Genomic DNA, 14,955 nt, shown 5'->3' on the forward strand with positions numbered 1-14,955 from the left:
GATTTGGCAATGCCTGGTGGCTGTCCTGGCCTCCTCGATGGATTAGGGCAGGTTGCGGGTCTTGATGAAATGGAAAAATCGAGTGACCCCCCGGGTGGCAGAGGTCCTCGTGTAGGGCTCGGAGGTGGTCCACTTGTGCATTGGCACATGTGCCGCGGGACAGGGCATCAGGAGGCTCGTTTTGCTTCCCGGGACGATACAAGATCTCATAGTTGTAGGTGGAGAGTTCGATCCTCCACCGCAAGATCTTGACATTTTTTATCTTGCCCCGCTGTGCATTATCGAACATGAAAGCAACCGACTGTTGGTCAGTGAGGAGAGTGAATCTCCTACCGGCCAGGTAATGCCTCCAATGTCGCACAGCTTCTACTATGGCCTGGGCCTCCTTTTCGACTGAGGAATGCCGGATTTCGGAAGCGTGGAAGGTGCGTGAGAAGGCCACGGGTCTGCCCGCTTGGTTGAGGGTGCCCGGCAGAGCTACATCGGACGCGTCGCTCTCGACCTGGAAGGGGAGGGACTCGTCGATGGCATGCATTGTGGCCTTTGCAATGTCTGCTTTGATGCGGCTGAAGGCCTGGCGGGCCTCTATCGACAGGGGAAAAACTGTGGATTGGATCAGTGGACGGGCCTTGTCCGCATAGTTGGGGACCCACTGGGCATAGTAGGAAAAAAAACCTAGGCATCACTTCAGGGCCTTGGAGCAGTGCAGGAGAAGGTACTCTATAAGGAGGCGCATGCGTTCAGGGTCGGGCCTATAACTCCATTACGCACTACGCAGCCGAGGATGGCTAGGCGGTCGGTGCTGAACACGCATTTATCCTAGTTATACGTGAGGTTAAGGGTTTTTGCCGTCTGGAGGAATTTTCGGAGGTTGGTGTCGTGGTCCCGCTTGGTCGTGGCCACAGATGGTGACATTATCGAGGGACGGGAATGTGGACCATCAACCGTATCGGTGAACCATTCGGTCCATCTCTCGTTGGAAAATCGTGACCCCATTAGTGTCACCAAAGGGAACCCTTAAGAAGTGGTAGAGCCAACCATCTGCTTCGAAAGCAGTGTCTTTGCGGTCACTAGTGCGGATGGGGAGCTGGTGATAGGCGGACTTAAGATCCACCGTGGAAAAGACCTTGTATTGCGCGATCCTGTTGACCAGGTCGGATATGCAGGGGAGAGGGTACGCGTCAAGCTGCCTAAACCTGTTGATGGTCTGACTGTAGTCGATGACCATCTTATGCTACTCCCGGTCTTTACAACCACTACTTGAGCTCTCCAGGGGCTGTTGCTAGCCTCAATGACACCTTCCCTCAGTAACCGTTGGACCTCTGACTTAATAAAGATCCGGTCCTGTGCACTGTACCGTCTGCTCCTGGAGGTGACTGGTTTGCAATCTGGGGTGAGGTTCGCAAACAGGGAAGGCGGATCGACCTTGAGGGTCGCGAGGCTGCAGACAGTGAGGGGGGGATATAGGGCCGCCGAATTTGAAAGTTAGACTTTGGAGGTTGCATTGAAAGTCCAACCGTAGGAGTGTGGCCGTGCAGAGGTGGGAAAGGACATAGAGTCGGTAGTTTTTGAACTCCCTTCCCTGGACCGTGAGGTTAGCTAGACAAAACCCCTTGATCTCTACTGAGTGAGATCCGGAGGCCAGGGAGATTTTTTGATTAACGGGGTGGACGGGGAGAGAACAGCGCCTTACCGTGTCGGGGTGTATGAAGCTCTCGTGCTCCCAGAGTCGATTAGGCAAACGTTTCATGCCCATTGATAAGCACCGTCGTCGTAGCAGTCGAGTGTTCGGGGCCGAGACTGCTCCTGGGTCACCGAGGCTAATCATGGCAGCAGTTGGATGTTCTCTTCGGCGGTGTGTGATCAGCCGAACTGGGGTCCTGGGAGTCCATCCAAGATGGCGGTGCCCACTGGTCGCACATGGCTGGGGGTGCACAAAATTGCGTCGCCCATCCATCGCACGTTGCGGCCGTGGGACCAAATGGCGGTGCCCGGAGGCCACACGTGGCCCTGGAGGAGGAAGATGGCGGCGCCTGCTGGCCGCACGGGGTCCGTGGAGAGGGTTGTGGTGGCGGTCCGTATTCGCCTCCGGAGACTGCAGCGGCCGCCCGGGCCTGGCACACCGCCACAAAGTGGCCCTTTTTGCCGCATCCTCTGCAGATGGATGAACGGGCCGGACAGCGCTGTCGGGGGTGCTTGGCTTGCCCGCAAAAATAGCAGCGGGGCCCTCTGGGGTTGCCAGGCCGTCTCGCAGCACAAGCTTGTGGGAGGGTGGGAGATGCCTCGGGGTCGGCCGCGGGGGGGCGTTCCACGCTGCCCAGGGGGCTGCAGCGCGGTCGGGGACGCAAGTGCGGGCGTTTCGGGAGGCCACATCCAGGGAGCCGGCAAGGGCCTATGCCTCCTTGAGACCTAGTGTCTCTTTCTCCAGCAATCGCTGGCGGATTTGGGAGGACAGCATACCTGCAACAAAAGCGTCCCGAATCAAAAGTTGTGTGGTCGTTTGCTGAAACTTGCGGGCAGCTGCAGTTTCTCCCCAACACCCGGAGCGCACGGTAGAATTCTTCCAGTGATTCCCCAGGGATTTGTCGCCTCGTCGCTAGTAGATGACGGGCGTAGACCTGGTTTACAGGGCGAATATAATGTCCTTTCAGCAGCTCCATTGCAGCATAGAAATCGTCCGGGTCCTCGATGAGGGTGTAGATTTCTGGGCTCACCCTCGAGTGCAGAATTTGCAGTTTTTGTTCTCCCGTGGGTGTGTTTTCGGACGTCCTGAGATATCAGTTGAAGCCGCCAGCCAGTGCTTGAAGGTTGCCACTGAGTTTGCCGCGTGGGGGCTGAGTTACAGACACTCTGGCTTGATTCGGAGCTCCATCCTTTAAAACTAGCGTATTAAATTGATGCACGATCAATAACTCCAGAAGCGAGGTTGGAGACAATTGAAGGCTCTAATACGCTAGATGTTTCCCCCAACAGCGCAGGTACAGAAGAAAGTTGCTGGGGCGGCACGGGCTCTTATACCCCGCCTTGCAGGGCGGAGCTAACATACAGGCTTAACTAATGAGAACAAGTGCATTCTCCACCAATGGAATTCCAGCATGACCAGGTACCGTAATCCTTCTAACACAGACTACCACAACGTCTTTAACACTCATCAGACCTGACAGAACTTGTCAGCTCGAAGCAATCCTACCATCTTCCACACTGGGACATTGGTCCAGTTTGACAACATTAAGTTCAGGATTAGAACTTGAACCCAGAGGTCTTTTGTTTCCAAAGCAGAGTTCTACAAACTAGGCTAAATTGACACCCTAATAACATAAGCATGTTAACACTGAGCATTAATATCACTTTTAGACCTGGCAGTGGAAAAAACTGCCCAGATTCATGTGATGTTCCACTTTGTATTCTGACCCGAGTGCCAAATGCCATTGTTTTGCGAAGCAAGTTTGTTTATCTTTTGCTTCCAGCCTATAATCAGTACAGTATTTACTGAAAGACCTTTGGCAGGAGTAACTTGTTCCTTTTCTTTATGCTTTCTCTACAAAAAAAATTCGAGTTTAATGCTAAGGTTAGGATACTTTATAGGTTTGGAAAGGACAACTCCGCCTTAATTATCAGTTCCTGACAGTCAGTTTATTGCTGTAATGCAAGCCATCTGGCTTGAAATATAAAACGGATGTAAACTTTTAAGTGCAAGGACTTCTTGGATTGGTTACACACAATCTCTATTTTATAACGTGTACGCTTCTACGTTACATCATTATGTGAATTTGAATCTGTGCAGTGACACAGAAGAATTACACACGCATACTTCAATTGTAGTTTTACTGAACCCAGGGTCATAAGATTAAAAAGAAATCTCCTCAGCATCAGAAAACTGCAGCATTCACATACATATTAGTTTGTGACTGGTTTTCAAAATCAATGGGCTGGATTCTTTTTTCAGAGACTTAGTGCTGATGCCGGGACTGAATGGGTGATGTTCGACGACCAGAGAAGCGGCTTCGGTCCCAGAGCAAATCAGGGTCCGTCAACGGGCTGGCACCGGCACCACATGTAACCAGAGCAATTCCAATGAGAAATGGTGCCCGATTCACCAGGGCGGGATCGGCACTCGAGAGGGTGACACATATAAGCGCTCCACTCCACACAGACACTCACTCCAGCCAACAAGGTGGCATCCCAAAGTCCTGGTTCGCATATGCGGAGCTTGAGACCCTGCCGGATGCCATTGAGGAGAGGTGGGGCTCTCTGTATGCCAGGTAGGAAGGAGGCTGCCACCCACCGCTGTCCATCGGGCCTGGGCACGGGTGGCAGTGGCCATGAGTGCCGTGGGCCCCACGCCCAGTAGCGGCCAGCAGTGCCGGAAAAAGCTGCATGACCTCCTCAGGGCGGCCAGGGCGAGTAGCCAGCACCATGCCCCTGGCACCAAGCCCTGTCCCACACACCTGTAACCCAGCCCCCACCCAGAGGGCAACCGAACCCCACCTTCCAGCAGTCTGCTGGCACCTATCCCTGTACATGCCGGCACCCATGGCTGGATGCTCTGCTCACAAAGGCCACCAGCTGCCCATCCCCTGTGCTGCCCGTGTCCGACTGCCTAACACTGTGCATTTTCTGTCTCCCCCCCCGCAAGGAGAAGGCAGCTTACAACCGCAGGGAGAAAGAGATCTAGAGGGGGCCCGCCGGACCTGCGACCCCTCACCGTCGCGGACCGACAGGCACTGGACCCGATTGGTGGGCCCAGAAAGGTCAGCCGCCGAGGCGGAGGTCGGCATTGTGGAACCAAGTGAGCCCCCCCACTGAGTTGCGGTGTCCCTATGGCATGCGTGACACAACCCCCACCCCCACACGCTCCATCACCCCGCACCCCCCATCACCCCACCTCCCCCAATCACCCCCACACCATCCCACCTCCCCCACACCACACCCCCCACATACCCCATCACCCCCACACCCCGATCACCCCCACACCACCTCCCCATCACCCCACCTCCCCCAATCACCCCCACACCATCCCACCTCTCCCACACCCCCAAACCACCTCCCCACATCCCCGATCACCCCACCACACCACCTCCCCAACCACCACACCATCCCACCTCCCCCACACCCCCGATCACCCCCACACAACCCTGCCTCCCCCACACCCCAAGCCCAGCACTCCACCGCCTCCATACCACCTCACCTCCCCCACACCACCACCCCAACCTACGGATCCAAGCAGACGTCATATCTAGTGTCTTGCAGGACCACCTGGTAATGAAGCGGGCTCTTCATGTGTCCCCTCCGCCTCCCCCCCCCCCCCCCCCTCTCCCCCAGCCACTATCCCAGGACGCGTCCAGTTACAAGGCAGCACCTGACAGCAACACGAACCCACAAACTACTGCCCGTGACACCCTGAAGCACCAGTCTGGGGATGACATGGACTTTCCATCACAGCTGTCACAAACATTCCAGAACCCAGAGACACACCTCGGTTTGACACTCCTCGGCACTATCTGGTGTGCACCACACACATGTAGCGGTACATCAGGTGGAGGTAGGAACCCCCGAGGTAGTGGATAGTCTGAGGGCGGCCCGATCCCAGGACCTAACTGCCGGCCAGCCAGGTCTCGGGCTTCTGTAAACAGCGGTCCCATCGATGCTGGAGATGCAGACACAGAGCCGGGGACTACATGAGGGATTGTCAGCAACCATCCAGGGCCTACAGCTTCAGCTGAAGGAGTCTAACCGCCTGCAGGGGCAGGTGGCGGTGCCGACATTCGTGCAACCCAGGCCAACACCGAACGGGTGGCGTGCATGGTGTAGGCCTTGGGGGCGAAGGTATTGGCCATGGGTCAGGATGTCCAAGGCATTGGCACTTTGTGCATGCGGTGGCTGAGGCACAGGGCAGGGCTGCCCTGTCACAGCCATATAGCATATACAAGGGCCACCTGGACAGTGCAGAGGTGCTCCAGAGCTTTGCCCAGTCATAACCTGTCATGGCTGTGGGCGTCAATGGCATTGCCCGGGTCCTGGCACGGCCATTGAGTGAGGTGACACAGTCCCTGTGCTCCATGGTCGCGAGCATCGAAACTCATGTCACAAAGCGGGAATCGCAGCAGGCCGCCTGCACCCCTAATTGATCACCTGGGGATCCTGTGCTGGCAGTGAGATTGGCTGCACTCAATCAACTGAGGATCCTGCAGTGCAACATAGGGCGGCAAGGTGGCAAGCAATGCTTTTTCATAGTTTCAGGGACCCAGGTTCAATTCTGGCCTTGGGTCACTACCTGTGTGGAGTTTGTACGTTCTCCCAGTGTCTGCGTGGTCTTCCTCCAGGTGTCCCGGTTTCCTCCCAAAGATGTACGGTTTAGGTGGATTGGCTATACTACAATTACCCCTTAGTGAGGTGGGGTTATGGGGCTAGGATGGGGGCGTGAGCCTAGGTAGAGCGCTATTTCAGAGTCGGTGCAGACCCAATGGGCCAAATGGCCTCCTTCTGCATGGTGGACATTCTATTCTATGGTCTATCTGACAACCATACTGTGTGTCGACATCTCCAGTTTCACGGTCCCCTGACATGCAGTAATTAACTCTTCTTTCACGGACGCATTTGGGAAGCAATCAAGGGCATCCATGAACCAGGTCCTGAACTCAAACCCCAAAGACGCCTTGGAAGATGAATCCGATGCTACCCTAATTGAAGACCCAACACAGCACTCAGCCACACCGTCCACCTGCACAGAGACACACATCTCAGTGCGACATAGTTGTCGAGTGGCTTCTGGGTTACAATCTGGTTAGCACAGCGCACTGTCTGATTGACAGCAAGCAAGGTGGGGACCCCCAAGGTCTCCTTGTCTATGGCTCCTTGCTTTCATCAGCAGTGTTCATGGAAATCAGTTCTAAATCCTTGGAGGCAGCACGGTGGCGCAGTGGGTTAGCCCTGCTGCCTCACGGCGCAGAGGTCCCAGGTTCAATCCCAGCTCTGGGTCACTGTCCGTGTGGAGTTTGTACATTCTCTCCGTGTTTGCATGGGTTTCGCCCCCACAACCCAAAAGATGTGCAGGCTAGGTGGATTGGCCATGCCAAATGACCCCTTAATTGGAAATAATTGATTGGGTACTCTAAATTTTAAAAATTTTTAATTTTTTTAAAAAATCCTTGGTTCCTGTACAAACTGAGCATGCAAACTCCACCCAGTCACCCGAGGCCGGAATCCTACCTGGGTCCCTGGCGTTGTGAGGCAGCAGTGCTAATCACTATGCCGCCCTATTATGACTGTTGCTGATGTGGCATACAAGTATATCCTATGCCATACTATTTTTTTCTGTTTTTCCATGTGCCCCACACAACTTGGGCATTAAGAAATTGGCATAAATTTCTTGCAGAATGTCCGCACTGTAGTGCTCTGGGAAATTTTGGTTCATTAACGGCAATTTCTTTTTCAGAAAATCACACAGAAGAACCTCCTCCACGCTGCTCAGATACTAATATGCTTCCTCCTGATGTCCAAGAGCCCAAGTAAACTACAACCAGTTTAATCTGTGGGCAATCTGATTCGCCAACACATGCAGGATGTGTTTTTTTTTTTTAAAACAGTGACGTGTAGATTAGGAATTGTCTTTGAACACATTTAGTAAATAGCATTTGCTTTAACACTCATAATAAAGTCTGAGAAAACTTTCAGCTTTTCTGATTGACTTTGGGAGTAGAGAGAAACCAGTTTATTTTTGCTGAACCTTCTGAGATTCGAGCCCTGTAATTGCTCATATGTGAGGAAGTGAGCAGTAGTTTCCTGAATATATCACTGAAAGGAGGGACTTGCTTTCGAAATGTCTTTTAATTTGTACTTCACATTATGATTGCGAATTGCCAAAGTGTGCTGTAACCTAATGATTGCGAATTGCCAACGTGTGCTGTAACCTATTACAGTTGGCTTAGTGTAATCAGCTTACATTGTACTTTGTTTTTGTAAATGCCGACAATTATTGAAAATAATCACATTTCTATAATTAAATGCATATCTTAATCTTCCTCCCTTATCTATATGTCACCAATGCATCCCTTATTACCCACAATTAATTTGTAAATATTTCAAGGTAACTTGGGATTTTAATGCGCTGTAATTTACGGCAATTACCTTCTCGTACAGGTTAAACCGTCTGGATTTCAATGCAATTGCCTCAAATGAAGGGTGGAATTTTCTGCTCCCACCAGTGGTGTGGAATGGTAGCAGGCGGGGACACTAAATTTGGGTGTGATTGCAGGTTAAAGGTCGGTCATGTTTGCCACTGATTTATGCCGGGAACCACATTTGCATGTCATGAATCATCATTAAAAGGCCAACTCGCCGGAATTACCTTCCCTCCTCCAAATTAAGTGCCCCACCAGTGGATCATTTGGACAGTCTGTTTCACGATTGTGTATGTAAGTGGCATGCATCAGGTGAGCTTCACCTCATCCAAGGGTTTGTGATCTGTCTGAGGGGGGGGATCTCATAGAAACTTATAGAATCCTAACAGGACTAGACAGGGTAGATGCAGGAAGGATGTTCCTAATGGTTGGGGTGTCCAGAACCAGAGGTCACAGTCTGATGATGTAGGGTAGACCATTTAGAACAGAGATGAGAAGAAATCTCTTCACCCAAGAGAGTGGTCGGTCTATGGAGTTCGTTACCACTGGAAGTGATTGAGGCCAAAATTTTGCGGGCTGGATTATCCGTTGTAATTGATAATATGGAAAAATGTGTCATTTGAAACATGGAAGTCTGGCAATATCTGGTCTGAGAGAAACATGAGAGAATACAGGGAAAGATCCCATGAAGGACTAACAGCAGCTGCAAAGAGCAGGATTACAAGATGCAGATATCCTTGGTCAAACAGGCTTAGCAAACAAAACAAACAGGATTTTTGTATGAAGCTAAAAACAATGGCTCACACCTTCATTGAAAGTAAGCAGCTGGAAAGGAAAGGATGAGGTTCAGTTGAATTTGGTGACAATTCTAGGTGAGAAATTCTGCTAACACCAAGTAAATTAAAGAAAATTGGAGACTATCAGTCTACGAGAAACATAATTTAAAGCTAAAATAAAAGTCAAAATTATGAGCTGAGGACACAATTGGAAAATAAAACTATAAAAATGACAGGAATTAAAAGTAACACCCCTACTGAAACCAAAGCATTTTTGAATATCACAAAGGAACTTTGAACATCACAAAGGAAACAATGTAATCAGAGACCTGAGAGGTGAGGTCATGTCAAAATGAATACTTAATTGTATTAGAGTGTTTAGATTAAAGATACTTTTTATAATCCAAGTGAAATATAAGTTACTTTACAATAAAGTCATAAAAACTTAATAACTGTTAGAAAAATATATAAACCCAGAGACCAGAGCAGGAACTACCAGAACTCAGAGAGAAGCAGAGAAGCAACAAGAGAAGCAAGCAGAGTCAGCTTACAGTCAGCTCGGTCATGGGAAAGGTAAGACATAGCAGCCGAACTAAAACAGCTAATACAGCTAAGGAAGACTAGAATTTAAAGAAGAGGCAGAGTCAGCTCAGAGACAGCCAGCAGACCCAGCTCTCACAGCTCAGTACATGAGCTCAGTACATGGGATCGACAAGACATAGCAACCGAGCTAACCAGCGAATACATCTAAAGAAGACCATATTTTAAAAAGAAGATTGATTGTCAAGGTGGGCCTGAAGGTCCCTTCAACAAACCAGGAGGATACAGAAGCAAGATCTTTTTACATTTCTGTAAAGACAGCAATTGCAGCTTTTAAAAGAAAAAATATAATAAAATAACTTAATTTAACCTGAAACAGTGGTTATTCCAACGTCTACTTTACTTACTTAGCAATGCAGGACCCAGGATCGATGCTACTAAGTGGTAAGTAGATGAAATCTTCGGTGAAAGTATGGATTATACCGGGGGATAACTTGAAAATATAGTTTGACCTGAATAGCACCCACCGAAGCCTGCATCGGAGTCAGGGAGTGAGAAGCCCTGTTCACCATTTAGAATGTCGGCACTTTTTGGTATAGGGGGACTTCTAAGAATAGTGGTGAGTTTTCAACAACACTGTAGGCGGGATCCTCCGCTTCGCCGGCAGCACACTCGCGCCCTCGGATTTCCCGACGGCATTGGGGTGTCCAAAATGGGCAACCCCATTGGCCGGCTGCCGGGACAGAGGATCCCTCTGCCAGCAGGAGCATGCCGCACCAGCAAACCGGTGCGGTGTGACGGAGAATCCCGCCCTGTATGTTTTCAAGGTAGATATGGCACATAAGGCAAAGGGGATGAAAGGATATGGGGGGGAAAGTGGGATTAGGCTGATTGAGTTGGATGATCAGCCGTGATCATAATGAATGGCGGAGCAGACTCGAAGAGCCAAATAGCCTTTTTCTGCTCCTATTTTCTATGTTTCTATGTAGATGTTGCATTTTCATCCTCGGGGACATCACATAACTTGACTCTCGAGTGCCATTGTCAAATGCTGAGTCAAGGCTGGAAAAGAGAGGCAGCCGGAGGCTGGGGGTGGGATGTAGTAGAGTGGAATAGTGGAGTCAAGGCTGGACAAAGGAAATAGGCTTCCAGGGCAGGGGGTGAGAAGAATGTCACGGGAAGGGATAAGGTTGGATAGTGGGAGTGCCTTCAAGGATGGGGTGTGTGGTGTTGACAGTGAGGTCCTGCCGGCAGTGGGGGGTGAACTTAGGGTACTTGTGATAGGAGGGAACAGTCACAGTTAGAGGGCGGACTGGCATGTGGTAGAGTGGCAGCTCTTGGGTCCGGTGGGTGAAGGTCTCATCAGATTGGTCACAGAGGGGACAAGGCAAGTGATCAGATAACAGGAGGGGGAAGGATTAGGTTGGGCATGGGGGCGGTAATGGGTGTTGTCTCTGAGAGAGGGAATGGCATATAGAGGCGAATGGTGATAGGGTCCAGGGTAACATGGGGAAGTTCAAGAGCGTCAGGCGGGAGAGGAATGATGATATTGGATGGATAAAGGGTGATGGAAGGATGTTGTTGGGTGACAGGGGCAGGGTGAAAGGTGCTGAAGTGAGTTTTCCAAATTGATCTTGACCACACAGTTAGTCAGTGAGTGAGATCCCTCGAGGTGTGAGGGGTTCTTTCCGAGTGGGTGGAGGAGGTAGAGTGGCAAAAATGGATGACGAAAGGGACACCCTCATATTTATGAGGCAAATGGACATCAAGGATGCTGACTTGTGTTCCCCTCTGTACAGAACTCGCATGGCAGCGGGCTTGTCCCTGACCATTGGGTCTCATTACATTGAGATCCCTGCATTCTGTGCCATTTGCCATCAGCTGCTGTCAGACGTAGGGAGGAAGGGAGGGAGGGAGGGATGAAGGGAGGGAGGGAGGGAGAGAGGGAGGGAGGAAGGGAGGGAGGGAGGTGGATGCCTCCAAGGGCCATGGCTGGTGGTTGGCAGCCAACGTGTCATTACAAACCTCCATCCTTCCAAGTGAATAATCATGGCTGACAAGGGATCATGTGGCTAGTCTTTCTCTGCTACTAAGGCAATGGTCTCTAGAGTCTCGAGAGTAGTGGAAACAAGTGGAAAAGTGTCCACCTGAGGCTTCCAGCACATGGTTCTCATCACCATGGTCAAAGAACAATGTCTCCAAATGCATTCACGTATGAACGGGGCAAGTGCCCATCTCCATCCTCCAGAATGTTCTTTGATGGGAAGGGGTGGGGTGAGGAGGCCATGTCTAGACGAGACCAGGTGGCTTCCTGTCGGCTCTGAGACAGAAGGAAACCTAGAAAGGGCATGCTAACTTTATGTATCACCTCAGTTTGTTCACACATCCACTGAGGGGTCAATGATGCAGGCTGCAGGCAACCCAGCCTTGGTAATGGCTGTCATCCAGAAGAGGAGATGGGGGCGGGGGTAAGCGGGAGGGCGGGGGGGTCTGTCGCCGAGTGACACATGGCCATGAGGCCAAGCTGCCTATTGATGCAGAATTAATGAGCTGAAAAGTGGAAGATTGAATGTGTTACCTCCACCCCGTTGCCCAGTGGGAATCACGCCAACTTTCCTGCCAGCCACTGGACTTAGTCTCCAGAATGGAAAATTCCACCCTGCATTAATAAAGCTCATGACTCGGAACATACATTAACCCAAATATAGACAGGTGATGTATTCCTTAATTTAGGAACTCCAACAATCTGTCATTTTAAAATCCATGAAATAACACAAAAATAAATTACAAAGAATTCTAGGAGAATAGCATTGCTGCTATCCCATCAATACTGGATTATAACTATTGGGGTAGAAACAATGGACCAAATGGCCTTTCTATGATGTAAGATTTGATTATTCTATGATGTAGGGTGAAAGCTTGGATCAGCCATTTGTTGCCACTAACGCCAAATGCGAAAGCAATTCGGAAGTCAGTTCTTCATGAGGCTAAAACGATTGAGGTTCTCATTGGCTGGCAATAGGCGAATTTGAAGATGTAATTTCACTTAATCATCTGGGGAGCAAAAGGGAAACAAAAAGATCATGAGAGTGAGATCAATACAAAGCAGGAGGATACTCTACAGTCTTATAAATTTATAGGGTACAGACCGCTGTTCACTTGGTAAATGTCTTGCCCGTTGTAACATCGAGCCATTCAAACCAGGAATGACCCAGATTTGGCCTTTGGTTTATCCTGGGTCAGCCGGTCATAGCAGGGGTGGCAGCGAGGGAAAATCTATTCTCCGCATCTGTGAAAATCATGCTGGTTCGTTTATACTACTCACTGCGCCATTGACTAATAGGTTTGTGCAGTTGAACATTGAGTACAGGAGGAGGTTGCCGCACAGATCTGTAAATCCCTACAGTTAAAATAACTGCCTTGGCTCACAGATAAAGGTGACCACTTGCCAATGGTTGGCATACAAAGAACAAATAGAAGCCTGTTGCACAGTAATGCTCTCAACTTTGCTTCAAAACCGTCTCAACTCAACCTTGAAATAGCACCATTACTGCACCAGAGGTTGGAGAAGGGCGGCAGTATGATTGAAGAAATGAAATACGTTATCTTTTTCCCCTCAGGGGCACACTGCCTCCTCGCCCAGGAGAGATGCCAGAGCCCAGCTCTCTGTTGAGTTGTCCCGTGAAAAATGTGCAAGCACGTTGTCGCGTTGGGTGTTCTGGTCTAGAAACAGGTCAACACGGCTGGAGATGGTGTAACTCTATTTTATTAACAACTCAACTGTAATAACATTATGTCAGCTTGGGTACGTGCATTACCAGCTTATCTGTGGACCCTGTCCTATCACTATCTAGGTGAGGCACTCAGCACATGGTGAACGTCTGAGAGGCAGGCTGTGAGCTCTGTGCTCTGAGCTGGCTGCTGCTAGAATGAGCGGGAACTCTGGTGTCCCCTGTCTTTATAGTGCGTGTGCTCTCACTGGTGATTGGCTGCGATGTTGTGTATGCTGGTTGGTCCTACTGTATGTCCATCAGTGTGTCAGTGTGTGTGTGATTGCACCATGATATGCTGATGTATATCATGACACACGTCATGTGGTGAGAGGCACACTCGTTTTGTACCTCTCGCCCACCAGGGAGCAGAACCTGCTACTCATTCCATACCCCGTCAGTTCATGTGCCTATCTGGATAGGTATAGAAGGATACAGACTGTTGGTCTAGATAGGACATGTGATCGGTGCAGGCTTGGAGGCTCTCGGGCCCGTTCCTGTGCTGTATTGTTCTTTGTTCTTTCTTCATGTCTTTCCACAATGGCATGGCTGAAATCAGAAAGTTACCCCCAAAGAGGAACTCAATCTTGCTGCTGTCCCATAACACAGCTTGTCAAATGTCCAAAGCAATGCGCCAGGAATCAGTTCTGTTTATAGAAATGCAGAAAGACCCGGACAATATCCAAGCTTGGGCTGGCAAGTGGCAAGTAAAATTCACGTCACACAAGTGCCAGGCTTTAAACATCTCAAACAAGAGAGAATCTAACCATCACCCCTTGACATTCAATGGTATTACCATCGCTGAATCCCGCATTACCAACATCTTGGGGGTTACCTTTGACCACAAGCTGAACTGGACCAGCCATATAAATAATATGGCTACTAGAGCAGGTCAGACGCCAGGAATCCTGCAATGAATAACTCACCTCCTGACCCCTCCCCCAAAGCCTGCCCACCATCTACAAGGTACAAACCAGGAGTGTGGTGGAATACTCTCCCTTTGCCTGGATGAGTGCAGCTCTAACAACACTCAAGAAGCTCAGCACCATCCAGAACAAATTAGCCCACTTTATTGACACCCCTTCCACAAACCCTCTCCCTCCACCATCAACGAATAATGTCAGCCGTGTGTACCATTTACAAGATGCACTGCTCCTCAGGCAGCTCCTTTGAAACCCACAACCACGACCATTTGGATGGACAAGGGCAGCAGACACATGGAACACCACCATCATGAAGATTTCTTCCAAGACACACACCATTCTGACTTGGAAATAGATTGGCATTCCTTCATTGTTGCTGTGTCAAAATCCTGCAATTCCTCCCCAACAGCACTGTGGATGTACCGGCATCATCACAAGGACTGCAACGGTTCAGGAAGGCAACTTACCACCACCTTCTCAAGGGCAATTAGGGATGGGCAATAAATGTTCTCATTGGCTGGCAATAGGCGAATTTGAAGACGTAATTTCACTTAACCATCTGGGGAGCAAAAGGGAAACAAAAAGATCATGAGAGTGAGATCAATACAAAGCAGGAGGATACTCTACAGTCTTATAAATTTATAGGGTACAGACCGCTGTTCACTTGGTAAATGTCTTGCCCGTTGTAACATTGAGCCATTCAAACCAGGAATGACCCAGATTTGGCCTTTGGTTTATCCTGGGTCAGCCGGTCATAGCAGGGGTGGCAGCGAGGGAAAATCTATTCTCAGCATCTGTGAAAATCATGCTGGTTTGTTTATACTAC

General features: G+C 50.0%; 1 protein-coding gene across 2 annotated transcripts in view; it reads right to left on the bottom strand.

Moving 5' to 3' along the window:
* Nucleotides 1-11,945: 11,945 nt before the first annotated feature.
* LOC140427002 (lysosomal proton-coupled steroid conjugate and bile acid symporter SLC46A3) overlaps nt 11,946-14,955 on the bottom strand; it is a 135,270-nt gene continuing 132,260 nt past the window's right edge. Inside the window, exons 7-8 of one of the 2 annotated variants that reach the window (XM_072512374.1) lie at nt 14,597-14,688; nt 11,946-12,490 (exon numbers count right to left, since the gene is read on the bottom strand). In XM_072512374.1, the coding sequence (XP_072368475.1) occupies nt 14,640-14,688 (49 nt within the window). In that variant the 3' untranslated portion in view covers nt 11,946-12,490; nt 14,597-14,639. Of the gene's footprint in view, nt 12,491-13,096; nt 13,756-14,596; nt 14,689-14,955 lie in introns of those variants that run through there. The other variant, XM_072512384.1, reaches the window with a different exon arrangement.

This window comes from Scyliorhinus torazame, chromosome 1, assembly GCF_047496885.1.
Source record: "Scyliorhinus torazame isolate Kashiwa2021f chromosome 1, sScyTor2.1, whole genome shotgun sequence".
Classification (NCBI taxonomy): Eukaryota; Metazoa; Chordata; class Chondrichthyes; order Carcharhiniformes; family Scyliorhinidae; genus Scyliorhinus; species Scyliorhinus torazame.